Below are 19,752 nucleotides of genomic sequence, written 5' to 3'. Positions count from 1 at the left end.
AGGTTGAGCCTGGTTTTCCGGCAAACCAGACTAAATATCACTTGAATGTTGCATGTTCAGCAGTAGTGATGATTTATAATTTTCCAATTGTAGGCTGGAGTTATAACACGATCAGAAATGAAGTGCTACACCCCTTGTATGAATCCTGTTACCACGTCTGGGCTGTGCTGTGGCTCTTGTATAGGTGAGTATATTTGATGTATATATTGTGAACACATCGAAGTCAGATGTTTACACATTCTGAGAGAAAGCTCTTCACGTTAGACAATGTTTTCCATGACCTTATGAATGCAATATACTGATTTAGCAACCTTTGAAAACGCAAAACAGTTTTTTAAGGAAATATATCAGGAGAAAGGTGTACTGAAAACTTATAAAGCTTGTTGTACACGGATTTTAAAATGGAGAGAACCGTTTTGACTCGAGTTTGACATACCCAAGTAAGTAGAGGTATTTCATAGGATGCACGATGTGTCTTAGATAAACATTTGTATTACGTTCATATAAAGTACTTGGAATTAAAATTATCGTTTAAAAAGTGAATCCATTTAGTTTTGTCCAGGAAAGCATTCTGTTGTTCAAAAGATTATAAATGTCTTGCGCCCGCCCTAGTACACAGAATGTATTCTATTATTCAAAAGTTTCCAAATTCTTGCACCACTCCTAGTCCCGGAATGCAATGTTATTTAAAAGATTTTAAATTTTTGCATCTACCCTCTGAGTATACACAGAGAGATAAACCTGACTTAAACAAGTACTTCATACAGTCTCTTGAGCAGTTATTAAAATTTGAAAAAAGGACAACAAAAGTTTTATTTTTACATCCTAGAAAGACGAAACGATCAATTGAATAATGTAAAAAAGCATGCTGTACCTTCTGATAACCGTAATGTTCCCTGAACAAAATAATTTTGAGAGAGAGAGAGAGAGAGTCTAAGAATTGTATTACATGAGATGTGCGACTTATTTTGAATACACATTTGGATAACATTCATATAAAGTACTTGAAATTAAAATTTTCGTTGAATAAGTATATTCATCCAGTTAGACAGGAATGCCTTATATTATTCAAAAGTTTCTTAATGTCTTGCATCCGCCAGTATGAACACGAATTTCAAAATTGGAGAAATTGGAAATTAAATGCAGTTTAGTTTTCAAATGACTTAGATTCGCGCTCCACTGCTATGTTTGTGAAACGCGAGTCTGGTATAACCAACTATCAGCAGAGGTATTTCATGGGATGCACGATGTGTTGAAGATAAACATTTGTATTACGTTCATATAAAGTACTTGGAATTAAAATTATTGTTTAAAAAGTGAATCCATTTAGTTTTGTCCAGGAAAGCATTCTGTTGTTCAAAAGATTATAAATGTCTTGCACCCGGCCTAGTACCCAGAATGTATTCTATTATTCAAAAGGTTCTAAATGTTCGCACCCGCCCTAGTCCCAGAATGCATTCTATTATTTAAATGTTTCTAATGTCTTGCACCCACCCTAGTCCCGGAATGCAATGTTATTTAAAAGATTTTAAATTCTTGCATCTGCCCTCTGAGTGTACACAGAGAGATAAACTTGACTTAAAAAAGTACTTCATACAGTCTCTTGAGCAGTCATTAAAATTTGAAAAAGGACAACAAAAGTTTTTTTTTATTTTTTACATACTAGAAAGACGAAACGATCAATTGAATAGTGTAACAAATCATGCTGTACCTTCTGATAACCGTAATGTTCCCTGAACAAAATAATTTTCAAATAGAGAGAAAGAGAAAGATTCTAAGTAGTATCTAGTTAATGAATCTTTGTTCTATACCCATTTGATTGATAACGGAAATAGTGGATATAATATACAGTATGGTTTTTGAACTGTTTTGATTCCAGCGCCACTACTATTTGTTTGATGCACCCAACTATAATCCTTGGTATCTATTAGGAGTTATTTCACGAGAGGCGCGATTTGTTTCGAATAATCATTTGTATTAAGTTCATATAAAGTACTTGAAATTATTTTTTTTGTTAAATAGTCAAGGAATGCATTCTATTGTTCAAAAGTTTCTAAATTCTTGCACCGCCCTAGTCCCAGAATGCATTCTATTATTTAAATGTTTCTAATGTCTTGCACCCACCCTAGTCCCAGAATGCATTCTATTATTGAAAAGTTTCTAATGTCTTGCACCCGCCCTCTGGGTGTGCACGGAGAGATAAAATTGACTTAAACAAGTACTTCATAGAGTCTCTTGAGCAGTCATTAAAATTTACCGTCATCAAACAGACCACAAAAGGCATTTATCTTTATATTCAAACCATTCTAAATATTTACTTACTGGCAGATAACTGATGTCTACTTAAATACAACCCGACAGGGGCGAGATTTAAACTTTAAGAATTAGATAATATGTGGATTTGAATAAAGAAGATAAATACAGAACGAGGGTATAGATGGGGTCATTCAATTCTGTATTCTACAACTTTTAAAGACATTTTTTTTCTAATCCTTTATTTTGTTATGCCCATAATATGTTTTGGTACTTATTATTCTCTTTTCTTTCTTTCTTTTTGTCTTTTTTTCTGCATGTTTTGAGCATTATTGGCTATTTCATAAACCCAATCATTCAGTTATAAACTTAACGGATACTCTCAAATTTGAAAATGATTTTTTTTATAAACCAGACGCAATAGCGTCGTTTGTGTATTTGTGTCGTGGATTTAACAAACCACGTGTTTAAACATTTTTAAGTCTAAATAATGACTGAGTGTATACATTTTAAAGTATACATGTTAAAATGATTATCATACAAGTATCAATAACGTACTGTTTATATATGATGCCTTATTATAATTTTCTGTAGATAAAGCAAAAAATTCTTTTGAAATTCCACGTAGATATTTATAAAAGGTTTGTTTACATTTTAAACTAGTTTGTTTGAAGAACAAATGGGACGTCATATATATAGGACACGATTAGTCTAACTGGGTACAGTACGTCTAAATGCAAACGAAAACGGCTAATTAAACAAAGCATCTTGACAGAAAAATAAATCTTTTACTTTTGAATTAATTTGACAACTCTTAGTTAATAATCTCGTCCTAAGTGTAAGTCTCGCATCATGCTTTTAGTCCCATTTGGTATTAAGACTCAAATACTATTTTTTTCTTGTATTTTATGCTTTAAAACTATATTGAATGACAGACTAGATAATTAGATTAGATAAAACATATAAGTAGGAAGTTACACACATGAAAGGATAGCTTTAATGTTCTATGAGAATGATAAACTAAATAAGGAATGTATAAGTAAAAAATAGGGTTAATATCTCTCCAAAAGAGTGTCTAAAACTGTCCTCGTTATATACACGTTTGTCATTTTGTAGTCCAAAGAAAAGTTAAACACATCAACACAAATTTGAAATATGTTAAATGTTAAATACCTAGAAAGTGTGTTCAATAACAACATGAACAAATTGCAGGCCTGTTTCATTAGGCGCTGATCCAGACACGTAAATATAGTGTCAATCTTTTTGTGTTCCCAAAAAACAAACGAGGGATACTAGTACATGGTTCAGCCTGATATTCGTTCAGGTTCAACGATGACCTACTCTCTCTGGATCTGCCAATAGTTTTATGGACATTTGGTTTCTTTGTCTAAAGAATTGGAATGTGTTTAAAAGGATATAAATTAGAGTATTCAAGAGTTTTTGGCACAACTTTTTGAAATTTTGGATAATTAATGCTCTTCTGGCGTACTCAATTATAATCCTGGTATCTAATATCAATGATCATTGTTCAGGATGTCGTTTTGCTGTTATATATTGATACGGCATTTGGATCTATACGACTGAGTAAACTATCAGCATGTACTCTTAATCTAAAAAAGACCCGAATTATCAATGTTCCAGACTCAACATTTCAAATGCTATACGATTTCGTCTACGATAGACAAATAAATAACGCTCAAATCACTCGAAAGTTTGGAAAGCCCAAAACATGTCACCACATACATTGCAATCATTTTCTTATTTCAATATCACATTGAACTTCTCCAGCCATTCCACGAGGTTGGGAATTAATCTACCGTAATCAAAATGTATATACTACATGAGGAAACATACAAAAAAACAACAAAGTGAACTTGACTGAAACAATTGCAAAAACATGTTGGTTTTTGTCTATCCTGTTCAAAGTTGATTTGACAACACGTTCAATCTGTATAACTCGGTTAATCATTTTCTTATGTAGAGTCAGCGACATATAGTGGATTTTTTTGTATCCCGCGAGTTAGTTGTGCTTCTGCATGGAATAGTTATTCACTAGTAATCAGTAGTTCTGAAGGGAATATATATTATTTGAAGCGTATTTATTTGCCAGCAATCCGTACCTGCACTAAGGTTTGATATTCAAGGCGTATCATGGGAAGCGGAGTACTGAATGTTTCTTCACTTGCCTTGTATCAGTATAGTTAAAATCGATTCGAGCGCAACCAATGTTTGCTTTACTATCACGGATTGTTGACTGTTTATCTCTCAGGATGGGTTATAGCCGTAGCTTTCGTATGAAGTACTTTTGAAATGATCACAATAACTGAGCATTAGAAACTGAACTTGTGTTCCACGAATTGTAACATTTTTTAAAAAATAATTATGTTCAATAAAAAAATAAAAGGTTATTGATACTTTAATTTTATGATATCATTTTAATATGTTTACTTTAAATTGTACAGAGTAAGCCGTTATTTAAACTTTAAAAAATTCAAACTTTAATCACACACACACACACACGCACAAGCGGCGCGGTTATTGCATCTCGAAAACATATACTTTGACATGAGTATGTCAACTAATGAATTTCATTCTATTAAATTCTTATTTTGTGCAAACACTTTGTATGACATTTATATCGTTAGTTTAAAAGTTGCAAGTGAATAAAGAAAGATAACTCTAGCACAAATATAAGTATGATAATCCTTGTCAAACAGCATTTTGGATATAACATAATATTCAATTTTAGTAGGTATCTTACAGGTAAACTTTTGCTGGAAGTCGTTGGTTTTATGGTTAATTGTTTTATAGCCTATATGACGCAATTTACCGATCTACAAACTGACGTGTCACTGTAATGCAACCTATCTATTAACCTTGATGTTTTCATTTCATACAAATATAATGTACAACATGATATTTTAATTTACGATTTGATAATATTATATGGACAGACAGTTTGAACATTTGTCAAAATGTCTGTCCATATAATATTTTCGTAAATTGAAATATCATTGTTTTATTCACTCATCGTTGACAATGTAATGGAATTTGATGCGACTGTCATACAAGTGAGAGGTTTAGCTAGCTATAAAACCAGGTTCAATCTAACATTTTCTACATTAGAAAATGCCTGTACCAAGTCAGGAATATGACAATTGTTATCCATTTGTATGATGTGTTTGGACTTTTGATTTTGCCTTTTGATTTTTGATTTTCCTTTTTGAATTTTCCTCGGAGTTCAGTATTTTTGTGTTTTTACTTTTTATGTTTGCATTTTTATTTCAGGATGTAAATACCAAGGGAAGCAACTCAGTGATGGCGAGTCTTTCACGTTAAAATCAGACCGATGTACAAAGTGCTTATGTCAGGTATGAAATAAGTAAAATCAATGTTATATAAAAAGAAGATGTGGTATGATTGCCAATGAGACAACTATCCACAAAAGACCAAAATGACACAAACATTAACAATTATAGGTCACCGTACGGCCTTCAACAATGAGAAAAGCCCATACCGCATATAGACAGCTATAAAAGGCCCCGATAAGACAATGTAAAACAATTCAAGCGAGAAAATTAACGGCCTTATTTATGTAAAAAAAAATGAACGAAAAACAAATATGTAACACATAAACAAACGACAACCACTGAATTACAGGCTCCTGACTTGGGACAGGCACATACATAAATAATGTGGCGGGGTTAAAAATGTTATAGTGATATTGATTTGTGTTTGCGGATAATACCCGAAAGCAGAAGAAAATAATAAAATACTCATATGAAATGGAGTATATAAATTCAGGATCACAATAGACAATTTTCATTAGCACAAACGCATTTACATTAAATGGTTATGGCATACAAAATTAATACAATAAACTGATAATAGTCAAATTGATTATAAGTATATTAGAGTGACAGTGGTATTCACATCGAAGGAAAAAAATACTATAGATATAGTCACAGGACAATTTTCGATTGAAACAAATGAGTATGCGAAAAACGATTTCAATAGACATTTTCATTAGCACAAACGCATTTACATTAAATTGTTATGGCATACAAAATTAATACAATAAACTGATAATAGTTATCAAAGGTACCAGTATTATAATTTAGTACGCCAGACGCGCGATTCGTCTACATAAGACTCATCAGTGACGCTCATATCAAAATATTTATCAAGCCAAACAAGTACAAAGTGGAAGAGCATTGAGGATCCAAAATTCCAAAAAGTTGTGCCAAATACGGCTAAGGTAATCTATGCCTGGGTTAAGAACATCCTTAGTTTTTCGTAAAATTCAATGTTTTGTAGACAGGAAATTTATAATAGTTAAATTGATTATAATTATATTAGAGTGACAATGGTATTCACAGCGAAGGAAAAAAATACTATAAAAATAGTAACAGGACAATTTTCGGTTGAAACAAATGAGTTCAATGGTTAAAATTTGAAGGGTAGGGTAAGCAAATCCTGCTTCATATGTGGAACGACCCAGCATGTGTTAAACGTTCAGTTGGAGAAAAATATAAATACACTACTAAAGAGTTAAAATTTGACATTGTCATGAAAAGTAATGTTTCATGTCTTTCCTGTTTTACAGAGAGGAAGCATAGTTTGTCAAAAGCAAGCTTGTCCCGTTTTAAACTGTCCAGCTAATGTTATATATACTCCAAACGGATCATGTTGTGCTGCGTGTTCAGGTATGTTTTCAGGTTTTGAAAAGTCATAATTTCAGTTATAAATAAAACATATTCGGTACTGAGTTTGACACATCTCAATGTTCGAATACAATATCGAATGGATTTATAAAGAGCAATCAACATTGTCCAACGTCTTTTGATCAATTTGCTATAGTTAAGTAATGGTTTGTTTTCCAACTGTTTTGATTTGAGAGTAAATAATGCGACTTGTGGCGACAATACCAACGTCTTGCATACTAAAATATATCTTTGGTAAACCATATACATCAATAAATCTTGATAAAGACATTTAAAACATATTTGGAAAAACAAATTTAGAACAATGTTAGAATATGCTAATAGTTACTGTATAAAAGAGTATAAACAAAGTGAACTCCCTCAATCTCACCCCCCCCAAAAAAAAAAAAACGACAAAAAAACAAGACATTACTAGAAAATACAAAAAAAACATTAAAAACCATAAAACCCAAACATGATCATCAGTTTATACTGACTATATATTGTTTCAGGAGAAAGAAGAATATTCAATTTACCTGGTGGGCGGTGCTTCTTTCAAAATAAAATTTACAAAACAGGACAATTATTCATGCCAGGGAACTGCACAAAATGTACATGTATGGTGAGACTATAGTAATTATTCATTCATATACTTTATGCTAATTTTATTCATGATTCAATAATTTGTCTTTATTCTGTTTACTTTTGATTTTTTTAACAAGGTTTAACATGATATATGTTTATGTGTCGTTACGGTATGATACGGATTTTGCCATGTATTATTCTCTATGTATCATATTTTTTAGTTGTCAGGTATTTAAAGTATCTCTATAAACTCTTTTCATCAAACAATGTTTTTCTTGCTTAATTTTGTATTCGTGTTGATATATATATATATTAAGGTATACATTTTTAAAGATTGTATGGACGAATATTTGGAATGGAATAAAATCAAACCAACACAATATGTCCATAAATGCACATATACAAGTAACACCTAGCTTAATGGAAGGTATTTTCAAATTATAACGTAATTTCGACTTTAAAAATCATTCAATTATACTAATGGATTTGTAATATACAAGTTTGTGAAGAATTTTAATAATGGTTTACAAAAATTTAAATGCTAAAAGAAGTATGTGTCTATCAGAGCTTAATTATTTCTGATGTGTACAGAAAAGGGGCAAAACAAAATAAGCCAGGTTCAAATATTTCTTTACATGTTTAGTGTCCCAAATCATTGTTATGTTTGTACATGTTAGTCATCTATTAATTGTTTGTGCAATGTTAATTGTTATATTTGTATTGAATCCTATTTATAAATAAAAACATTTAAGTTATGAATTTGTAGTACATCTAGCTTATTACTTATACTTCAATATATTTTAATCTTTCCTTTGTTTACAGGAAGGTACTGCAATATGTGATAGAGAATCTTGCCCACCTTTAACCTGTTCTCTAGATAGAGCATTCCAACCAAAAGATTCCTGTTGTAAAGTGTGTCCTAGTAAAGATCCATGTGAATACAAGGGTACATATAAACAGGTTTGTCTTTCTTAATTTTTCTAAGTTTCGAATTCATCTATAAAACAAGGTTTAGCCCGCCCCTTTCTACATAGGAAAATATCCGTGTCAAGTCAGGAATATGACAGTTGTTATTCATTCTTTTTGTGAATAATTTGTTGCGATGAGCAAAAATGTAAAATACAAAAATTTGCACAGGGGATATAAATTACAGAAAGATTTATCAAATGAGACAATAGTATCATAGACAATATAAAAGTAAGAAGATAAACAGACATTACACAAATGGTGTTCTATTGTACATGCTTTAATTTTAAAAACAAAAAAGAACGATCGTGCAAAGAACTACTGCTACCGTAGTTAAATCGAATATCTTGAACAGATTTTTATCTACAAAAAAGTAGGTATACAAATGTTATTTAATTTGACAAAAATGTGAGAAACAGGGGAAACCAACGAAGAGACAAGAATATAACTGAGGTTTTAGCAGAAAAATTAAAGAAAACCTTAACCTACAAAAATAATCAAGAATTGTCATGGAATTCAAAATTCAGATTGATAAACAAAGGTAACTTAAGGTTAAGATTGGTTACATATATGGTTCCACTCACCGAATTCATATATGATTTTAGTACGGAAAGGATGACTGAAATGGAACTTAAAGCCAAGGGTCGATTTACGTATAGACACACACATTATCAAGAAAATCAAGTTCCAACTGGCCTTATATAAGAACTGAAATATCGTACTGTTTTTTTTTTATTTTACGATACCTGATGAAGGGAAATCATACTAGTATATAACACATAATTTTCATTTTATATTTAATTAGGATGGACAGAAATGGCAACCTCATATATGTATGTCCTGTTACTGTGATGATGGTGCCACCAGGTGTCGCATGGAAAACTGTAAAAATACTCTTTGGTGCCCAATGGTATGTATTGATTCAAAGCAAATAATTTAATGTATCGCGTCTTCTGATTGGCTGACGTTATTTTGTTATCATCCCATAGACATAATTTAGTCATGTGAGTGTGACGTCATCAACGTTTTTTCATCTTTTCTACGGTTTAAAATGGAATTTAAAATTAAATTATAAGGAATGACTGTATTTTTTTCCCTGTCTAATCGAAATAACATAAACAATGTTGTGCATACTGTTAAATAACGCGCTACGCGCGTTATTCAATGTGCACCAAATTTTTTATGTTATTTCTTCATAAAATATTACAGGCATCATTAAATGTTAAAACATTTTGAGGTGTTATTTGTATTTGTATCACAAGCTCAAAAGTACAGCATGCATGATTAATACTTTTTGATATCTATTTCAGAAATACAATTAATGTTTTCTACTGTTATACAAAATATTATCAAAACACTGTGAAACAGAATACTATTCTAAAAGCTATCATCCAAAAAACATCAAGAATATGACAGCTGTTTCTGTTCGTTTGATGTGTTTGAAATTTTGATTTTGCCCATTGATTGATGACTTTCCGTTTTGTATTTTCCTGGAGTTCGATACTTTTGTTATTTTACTTTTTGCAAAAATACAAAACAGTATTCTGCAGAGTTGAAAATATAAAAAGAATCAACAACTGGGTTTGAGAATACATATTACATATACTTCACCAAGATTTATGCAAACTACTGAACTGCAGTAACTTAGGTTATACTTGTAATATAACACATCAACATATACGTTCGTTATGAAATTTTTAATAACATATTCGAAATTGGATTTATACCCATAGAGTTGTATTCGTCAAACGTTAGTAGTGTATTTAGTTTTAGTATATTATCGATTTTCGTTATCATATTGGCCATTGATTATACTATACCGTTAGTACATGTTACGTTGTTATTAATCTCAACACATTCATCTTATATATGTCTCCAGTGTATTCACATTTTAATCTTCAACAATTTAACTCATATTATTTCTACTGAAAAACGAGTTAATATTTATCAATTTTTCAGGGCTATAAATTACAATATGTAAAAGAAGAATGCTGTCCACGGTGCGTAGAAGGTAGGAATAATATTGGACATGCATATTTAGTTCGTATTGTATTTTTTATTTCTATTTTGAATACATAGTAGTTATAAAAGGTACCATAGTTATAATTTAGTACGCCAGACGTGCCTTTCGTCTACATAGGACTCATCAGTGACGCTCATATCGAAATATCTATAAAGCCAAACAAGTACAAAGTTGAAGAGCATTGAGGATCAAAAATTCCGCAAAAATGTGCCAAATACGGTTAAGGCAATCTACCCTTGGGATAAGAAAATCCTTAGTTTTTCGAAAAATTCAAAGTTTTGTAAACAGTTATTTTATAAAAATGACCACATTTTTGATATTCATGTCAACACTGAAGTGTTGAATACTGGGTTGGTGATATCAATAGTAATTTGGTGTGGCTCTCAAAATACAGCTATTAGTTTCGATAATTTATATAGATCTGAGCACATATATCAATAAAAGGTTCCTTAATTACTATAAAGTGCTGCAAAAACATTTGATATTGATAAATTGGTCTTCCTAGCCTTGTTTGCAGTGGGGTTTTATTCAACAACAATTGGGTTGTATAAACATTTTATTAGAATATACCTTATAATAAAGAACATGTTGATATCCATAGTTTTAAACCGTCAACGTAGTAAAGCAAACATTGTTTGGTAGCACCAGGCATAGCACTGTTGACAATTTGCTGGCGTCCATTTCAATGTTTATTTGCATTTAATGTTGTCTCGTCATTGACCGGTGATACTATAATACATTGGGGACATGATGTTTTATAACTCAATACTTCAATATTTCCTTTTTTATAATGAGTAATATATTGTGTTAAAATTTGTCATTTTAAAACCATTGCCTGTAATATTGCTTCAATTGTAATTTTACAGATATATACATTATATATTTGTAATTCCCTATTTATCATTGTAGTTGAGGGTGTTTGCACTGTGTATGGGGATCCTCATTACCGAACATTCGATGGGAAAATTTTTAATTTCCAAGGACCATGTAAATACCTCTTGGCAGAAGATGAATCGGGTAAATCATTTGCTATACGGGTCAGGAACGAGGCGAGAACATCGCCTTGGTTCACGTGGACTAAAATGTTATCCATATTTATATCAGGACATAAAGTAGGACTTCATCAAAAACGGGTAGTAAAAGTAAACCGGAAGAGGGTACGACTTCCGTTTACAAAGTTACCTCATTTTAAACTTTATAGAGAGGGACAATCCATAGTCTTTCAATCAAAAATAGGTCTTAAAGTTGTTTGGGATGGTCATAGCTATGTAGAAGTCACTGTTGCTAGTCGGTATAGAACTAAAATGCAAGGATTATGTGGTAATTATAACGGGAATGCTGATGATGACATGCGCGGAAGAGACCAGAAAGTTTACAAAAGTAGTGAGGAATTCGGAGATACTTGGAGAGTAGGCAGTAGGGCTGCATGTGCGATTGTAGACAAACAAGAGACCAAATTACCGTCTTGTGATACTGAAAAGCATGCATTAAAAAGAGCTAAAACTGAATGTAGTACTATTTTGGGAAGCATGTTTACAAAGTGTCGACGCCGGGTAGACGTTGGTCCTTATTACAGGTATGCTCTATAATGGATATCAAAGCAGCTATTTTTAAAACTAAGTGATCCTTATTTTCTTTACAGATGATGTAACTATTATCTTTGTGTAGTGATTATGTGTATTGTTATTCTGGAATAAAAACTATCATGCTGAGAGATTTAATGACGAAAAAGACAAATACAAATAAAAAAAAAAGACTTAGAAACAAACCAACCATCTACGCATTTAACCTGCTTGTAGGTAGTGTTCCTAAATGACCAGAAACTTTCAAATTGAACATTTTCAAACAGCTTATACCATTCGACTAATACAGTTAGTTTAGAAACGATGAATGCCAGAGAGATGACAGCCTTTGAATATTAACCAACACTGTAGTAGATAATTTACAAGCCATTCTCAGGCTACCATATGCCAAAAATCTTAGCTTAAAAGTTAGCCAAACAGTAAAACATGTTCGTTTATTTCCCTTGGTTTTGTTGTGTGATCCGAATTTATTTTCGCTTGATCGATTTATGACCATAGAACAGTTGTATAAATTATTCATGTTAGTTCTGCATTGTGACTCAATCGTGGGATGTACACTAACGATTTCGTATATTGAAAGTTCATTTATCTTTTAGATCGTGTATTACGGATATGTGCGATTGTCCACAAGATCAAATATGTGCATGTGAATCATTCAAAGCTTATGCACATGCGTGTTCACGATTTGGAATTTCCACCAAGTGGGATGAAGAAATAATATGTCCACGTAAGTTTATATTTTCTTATATGTTCATTCTTGTATGAATTGAAGTTCGAACAAATAGTAATTTACCGATGTTAAAAAAATGATCAAATATACCAAGTTTTTAATTTGTAACGAGAAAGGCGTATGTCGTTTACCAAAATATTAACCAATGGCACTCCAATAAAAATGATTTTGAAGTTAAAAAAATTACGAAGTTGTTAGACAGCTATTGACGAGACACAGACCATTCCGTTACGTTTTACATGATGTTTGTCAAAATGACAGAAGAAATTGATCATTTCAAATGTTAAGTTACTAAAAATAATATTTTTACATACACGTGCATGGTTTTGGGTTTCCAATACCTTTATATTTTAGTTTAAACATGAATTGCATATTAGATTTACATTTACTAATCATCTGTATTTGGTGTAACATAATCTAAAAAGATCAATAAAAAAAAGGACATGCATTATAAATCGTTACATTTGCAACATGTTAACATTACTTGTGTTCTACTTTAACTCAAACAAAATAAAAATAATGTTGTTAAAAACAATAAAAAGACATATTGTAATTTTTGTTCACTTCTTTCAAAATATAACAATTGAGAGGTTGTTAATATTATCTAAGAAGTATCTCTTTTGTAACATATATATATATATAGCGGGACGGCTGCAGTGCAGGCGATTTGGTGTCACGATATCACAGTAGCATGGGTTCGAATCCCGGCGAGGGAAGAACCAAAAATTTGCGAAAGCAAATTTACAGATCTAACATTGTTGGGTTGATGTTTAGACGAGTTGTATATACATTATGTACACAGCCATGTATCACCATCATTGATGGCGATCCGATGGATACATCTGTTGTAGGGTTGTCACTGACTCAGACGTACTTATGAATATAATTATTTTCTGTGACTGTATCTTACATTAATTTGTAGGATCCTTTACTATAGATAATTTAGCTGATCTGTAACAATAACATCTTCATGCCTTATATATCATGTACTGTAGTACGCCGCTAGATTAAAACTGACGTGGAAAGGTAACATATGGCCACCGAAAGCTCTTTTTTTGAGAGCCCAGGTGGTCGTGTGGTCTAGCGGGACGGCTGCAGTGCAGGCGATTTGGTGTCACGATATCACAGTAGCATGGGTTCGAATCCCGGCGAGGGAAGAACCAAAAATTTGCGAAAGCAAATTTACAGATCTAACATTGTTGGGTTGATGTTTAGACGAGTTGTATATATATATATATATATAAGTATGCTATTTATAGTTTGCTTTACCACAATTCAGACAAAATGACAATCAAGACATTATATACACATACAATGTTAAAAACTATTTAAAACTAAAAGAAGACCAATATTATACAGTCATTTATATTTAATGCTGGTAGAAATTTCGATAAGTTAATAGTTGGCTAAAGTTTAATTGTTAATATACAAACATACACACTAACACATAGGCTGCTGTATATTTCAACTTCGTCTGTTATGCGTTACAAGTACCGAAGATAATGTTAAATCTTGCATTTTAAGATTTGCAATGTTATGCCGTCGTAAAGTTTTCCACTGAACGTGTATACATTTTTTTCGAAAAGAACTTTCGAGGTTAACCAGCGAGTATCGAAAGATTTATATACCTTTCAACAATATGTGAATGTACCACGATTGAAAAATTGTGTATGTTCACAGGGTATTGGCTGCTTGATTCTAAATATTCTCACATTATTCAAATGAATCTGTTTGGGTAGCTCAACCGTTTTTATTAAGATAATGAAGCTATAACCAACTGCCATATAATGATAGGTTTAGCTATGTAGTTTAATATACAATGTACTTAGTAAAATGCCTATACCAAGTCAGATACATGGCAGTTGTTTTCTATTCGTTATATTATTAGTTACCTTGTGTATGAGTGACCTAATAAGATATATATATATATATGGGGTCAATACATTCCATATGGGGTGAAATTAACTGACTCCATATATATCGTATTAGGTCACTAGCACACCGTGTAACGAATTCATCTTGTTGACTATCTTCAAATGGGGTATTTTGATCGAAGTGATCAAGTCTTTTGTTTGTGTATAAAGATCCTACTTCAATTGGTCTATACAGAAAAATAATGCCAACAATAATAACTTTGAGCTTTAAGTTTATTTCATGAATGTAATTCAATCGTTCATTACATGTATACATTTCTTTTTATGTCGAATCCTTTCAGATTTCTTTTTTTTTTGAAAGGGAATTAACTCCGTTATACCAACAATAACAACGTGTTACCTTTATCTTTTATGAACTCATTTCAACCTATCATCATCCATTTTTCGTCTGGTGAATCCTTTTTGAATTTCCTTCCAGACTTTGTTTAAATAAAGAATTGCGACATCTTTTTTTTTAAAGGGAAGTAACTCCTTACATACCCCATATGGTAACTAACTATTTATGGTAACTAACCGTATATTTTTTTGGACACCCTATATTAAATATACGTAGTCACCACGTGAAGTCCTTTAATCAATCATATCCATATAAATCTAATGAAGGGAGGGTAATGGTTGATATAGTTTAGAAGTTTAAATGGCGTTTTCAAATTTTGAGTTTACATGTGATTGTGATTTGTTTGGTTACAATCTGGTTTTTTTATGTACATGTGTAACGCAAATACTAAATGTATTCTTTTTTTTTTTCAGATCAATGCCCAGAAGGCGCACGTTTCAAAAAATGTACAAAGAAATGTGAACGAACCTGTGATAATCCATACACAAGGCGAAAAATATGTAGAGACACGTGTGCCCCAGAATGCCTTTGTCCGAAAGGACACGTTTTGTTAAACAAGAAGTGTGTTATGAAAAGAGACTGTCCCACGCGGTAAAACAGGATCAATCTAGTCTTATAAGTCCGTCCTGCTCAATATGTAATCCTTGTGATGTGCAATGAATTATTTATGGCCAGTAATGATATTCCATTGTGTAGTACTGTGGATTCGTTATTATTCGTTGGATACCAATTTTCATGGGTTGTGTTGGTACAGGTGACCACGAATTAAAATATGCAACGAATTACAAAATTTCTATAAGCCGTGTATACAGAGATTGGCAAAACTACAAAATCAAATATCTACGAAAATGCAAGTTTTTCTCAATCCACGAAAATTGGTTACCACGAAAATAAATGTATCCACAGTAATTTAAAACCGAATTAATGTAGTGATTTGAAGTCTGCATTTACGTTCATTTTTTTAACATTATTGTGCTTTTTTCAATAACAATTGTTTAATGTTTCGTAATTTATTATTTTCTCTTTTAATCAAATTCAATACATATAAAATATGTCGTCTGATATACAGGTGTCAGTTTGAAATCATGAAACAAATGAAGACACAATGATTCATCGGAAAAAAACCAGTATCTTTGAATTGGTAACATTGCAAAACACTGAGCAAGTGACGATTTTTAAGATACGTATTCAACTTTTATGTCCGAATAACCTTTTGTCTCACGTGTACGATCTGTTTTGTTTATGTATTGAAAGGTTAAAGTTTTATCATTGGTTTTTAATAAAATAAGACAAAAAAAAAACATATAATGAGATGAATACTCTTTCAAGTGAAAAAAGATATTAAAAAAAATATGTAGAAATAACATTTTAGCTTTTAGTTTTTTTCCAACACAAATGACGTTTGAAGTTGAATCTAAATTAAATTGAATTAAACTAATCTTTTAGCTATTCTAATCAAAATATGCTCGTTAAACATGCTGAATTTTTATTTCTCAGTAAAGTCCAAGAATTATTTAAAATATAATCATTAAAGAAGTACAATCAGAACGATACCTCAAGTTTACAAATGAATCACACCATAAACGAAACTTTTTTTTGTCTATATCTTACAAAATTAATGTCTAACAATTTCATGTCATTCCTAAGATAGTTATCAAAGGTATCAGGATTATAATTAAGTACACCAGACGCGCGTTTCGACTACATAAGACTCAGCAGTGACGCTCAGACCTAAATAGTTATAAGCCAAATGAGTACAAAATTGAAGAGCAAATGGACTTACTAGTTTTCGTTACCCAGTGGCAGATCCAGGGGAGAGTTCCGGGGATTGGAACCCCCCTTTTTGGCCGACCACTGCAGTTCAATTGGGACATATGACCCCTCCCCCTTATCCTGGGTTGGAACCTCCCTATTTTAAAATGGTTGGATCAGCCCCCTGTTACCTATTTGAAAGGAAATTTGATTCATACAACTTGTCTCAATTCATAATTTTGTGTATTCCTTGTATGTCTTACCTAATATACTCCATGAACAGTTTTGCCAAAGTTCTTTCTAATCATTTTGTTTATGTTCAGGATTGTACATTGTAATATTTAACATTATTTATTATGTTATTTGTATTTTTTATAAAAGATCTGAAGAAACTTTTATTTTGTTTCTTTATTTGACACAACCATAATGTATTGATACTTTGGTAAAATCAGAACGCCAAAATATGTACATCCATACATGCGAGTTTTCACCGAAATTTTGTTTGCTGTGATGAACACGACACGTTGCATTTCAAAATGTTGGCAATATCTGCTTAAAAACTCAGAAAATGTAAATTTGCGCCATAATTTTCATTGCTGTTTTAATACGTTTCATGAGTTTGAGCTTTTGATATGGGTTTTTAGATTTGGGCTAACCTTTTTGTTAATGTTTTAGCAAAATTGAAACACAAACGGTGGCTTTTATAAAACTGAACATGGTTTGAATAAAGGCGACTGTACTTTACCAATAATGCAACTTTGTAAATCGCATTCTAGGTAACTAACAATAAACGTTAAAAGTCTCCAAAAAGGCGGAAAACTAGGTTTGTCAACAGTTTATGCATCTACTGCTATTCATCCATTTAGAGGTCTATACCCTAAATCTTGTATACTTCTTGGTTGCAAAAGTTTATAAACAATTGGATCTATAAAAACTATGAGTTCAAAGGAATGGTAAATTCTATTAAAAACGACGACAAGAAAAAAAAGGAACAATACAGACTAAGCAATATAAGCCCCGACATAACGTAAAGGATCACACAATATATGTAAGATAAATATTATCTATTCATACACCGTCACCAATTTCATAAACATGATTGATATCGGTCATGTTACTAGTTTTTTTTTATCCTTTCAAGCATTCGGCTAACTGTGTTCCTGATGAACCTAAATCCAGAAAAGCTCTTATGATACATGGAAGTATTAACATGTTTTTTTTGTTCAACTGAAAGAAGATGTAATTTGAATTTGAACACATGATCTTTAACAAAGGATTAACAAAACTGTTATAGGTTAAAACACGCAAACATTTGACAATTAAAAGTACAAATACACAACAATCCAAAATCATAAGTACAACACAACATCCTTTAAATAAAACTCATCATAGATACCAGGACTAAATCTAGTATATACGCCAGACGCTCGTTTCGTCTAAAAAAGACTCAGTGACGCTCGAATCCAATAAATTTAAAAAGGCAAAATAAAGTTCGAAGCAGAAGAGCATTGAGGACCGACATTTCTAAAAGTTTTGCCAAATACAGCTAGTGTAATCTATGCTTGAGGTAGAACAGTCTTAGTATTTAAAAAATATAAAATGGTAAACAATAAATTTATAAATATAACCATATCAATGACAATTAATGTCAGCACAAACATTGCTGACTACTAGGCTTGTGATACCCTCGGGGAAATAAATCTCCACCAGCAGTCGCATCGACCTAGTGGTTGTAAATAAACTCATAGTATATCGGCTGTTCCGGAAGTATCCCTGTTCCATTTGTGACACTGGTTGTGTTACTCATAATTTCGGTGATACATTTCATTTCGAGAAAACCGAGTTGTTGTTACGACAATTGAAACCTATACGCGGTCATCTGTCTATAATAGACAAGAAAAAAGTGATGGCGATGATTAAATCTGTCATCAAATTCAACACATGAAACCCTTAGTTTAATAACTTCCTTGTTTGAAGGAAACCAACTATTTAGTACATATTGATAGTAACCACAAACTTTTCAATATCGATTAAACTTTACTTTATATGTTCTATATGCAGGCGCTGTCGAGTTATTGCTACCTGTACATTGGAAAACTGAACTCATTCTTAATGTTTTCAAATTAACTCGTCATAGATACCAGGATTAAATTGTTTCGTCTCCACGCGTTCGTCTTCATAAGACTCGTCTGTGACGCTAGAATTAAAAATGGTTAAAAGGCCTAACCCAAGTACGAAGTCGAAGAGCATTAAGGACCAAACATTCCTAAAAGTTTAACCAAGTACAACTGACCGTCACAGAAATCTTTTAAATATAAAGACAGATAAGAAGTAGACATAACTGCATGTTGAGCTAGCTTGTTTTATGTTCTATTGTAAAGATTAGAACAAGGTAGTCACCACGCTGTCAATAGTTACTTATATAAACGAATGAATATATCACTGATCTGCTTCTGACATCAAATTACAAGCCTGAATTTTTGTTGTTTGTTTTATCTTATTTTCAAAAGGATTACAACAAAAGTTTTCAGTGATGACTGTCTTAGAATATCATATGAAGGGGTAAATCTAGTTTTGTTTTTCTCAATTTCGCTGACTTAACATTGATTCACCGCTTTATTCAAAATTGACTTTTTATGTTAACGAATCTATATAAAGAATTTGTCTAGTGTTACTAGGAAGTCTAAATGTATAGGTTGCACTATTTGGTAGTCAAAATTTCCTTAAAAAGAAATACATAATTTTTCAAACTTGTCAATTGTATTATATTCGTAATATAAACCACACGTATCCATTTCTAAATTTACAGAACGTACAGATGAATTTATGTAGGTCTTGATAACACTAACACAGTTTATCTCTGGACGATATGATGATAATAAAGGT

General features: G+C 31.8%; 1 protein-coding gene across 1 annotated transcript in view; it reads left to right on the top strand.

Annotated features, from left to right (window-relative positions):
* Nucleotides 1-17,195, top strand: part of LOC134694780 (BMP-binding endothelial regulator protein-like) — a 48,556-nt gene extending 31,361 nt beyond the window's left edge. Inside the window, exons 4-13 of the mRNA XM_063555833.1 lie at nt 94-184; nt 5,542-5,624; nt 6,860-6,959; nt 7,469-7,578; nt 8,364-8,501; nt 9,313-9,417; nt 10,467-10,518; nt 11,440-12,106; nt 12,710-12,840; nt 15,528-17,195. Coding sequence (XP_063411903.1) covers nt 94-184; nt 5,542-5,624; nt 6,860-6,959; nt 7,469-7,578; nt 8,364-8,501; nt 9,313-9,417; nt 10,467-10,518; nt 11,440-12,106; nt 12,710-12,840; nt 15,528-15,709 — 1,659 coding nt within the window. The 3' untranslated portion in view covers nt 15,710-17,195. The remainder of the gene's footprint in view (nt 1-93; nt 185-5,541; nt 5,625-6,859; nt 6,960-7,468; nt 7,579-8,363; nt 8,502-9,312; nt 9,418-10,466; nt 10,519-11,439; nt 12,107-12,709; nt 12,841-15,527) is intronic.
* The last annotated feature ends 2,557 nt before the right edge of the window (nt 17,196-19,752 follow it).

This window comes from Mytilus trossulus, chromosome 13, assembly GCF_036588685.1.
Source record: "Mytilus trossulus isolate FHL-02 chromosome 13, PNRI_Mtr1.1.1.hap1, whole genome shotgun sequence".
Lineage (NCBI taxonomy): Eukaryota > Metazoa > Mollusca > Bivalvia > Mytilida > Mytilidae > Mytilus > Mytilus trossulus.
This window is presented reverse-complemented; position numbering and strand designations above follow the sequence as displayed.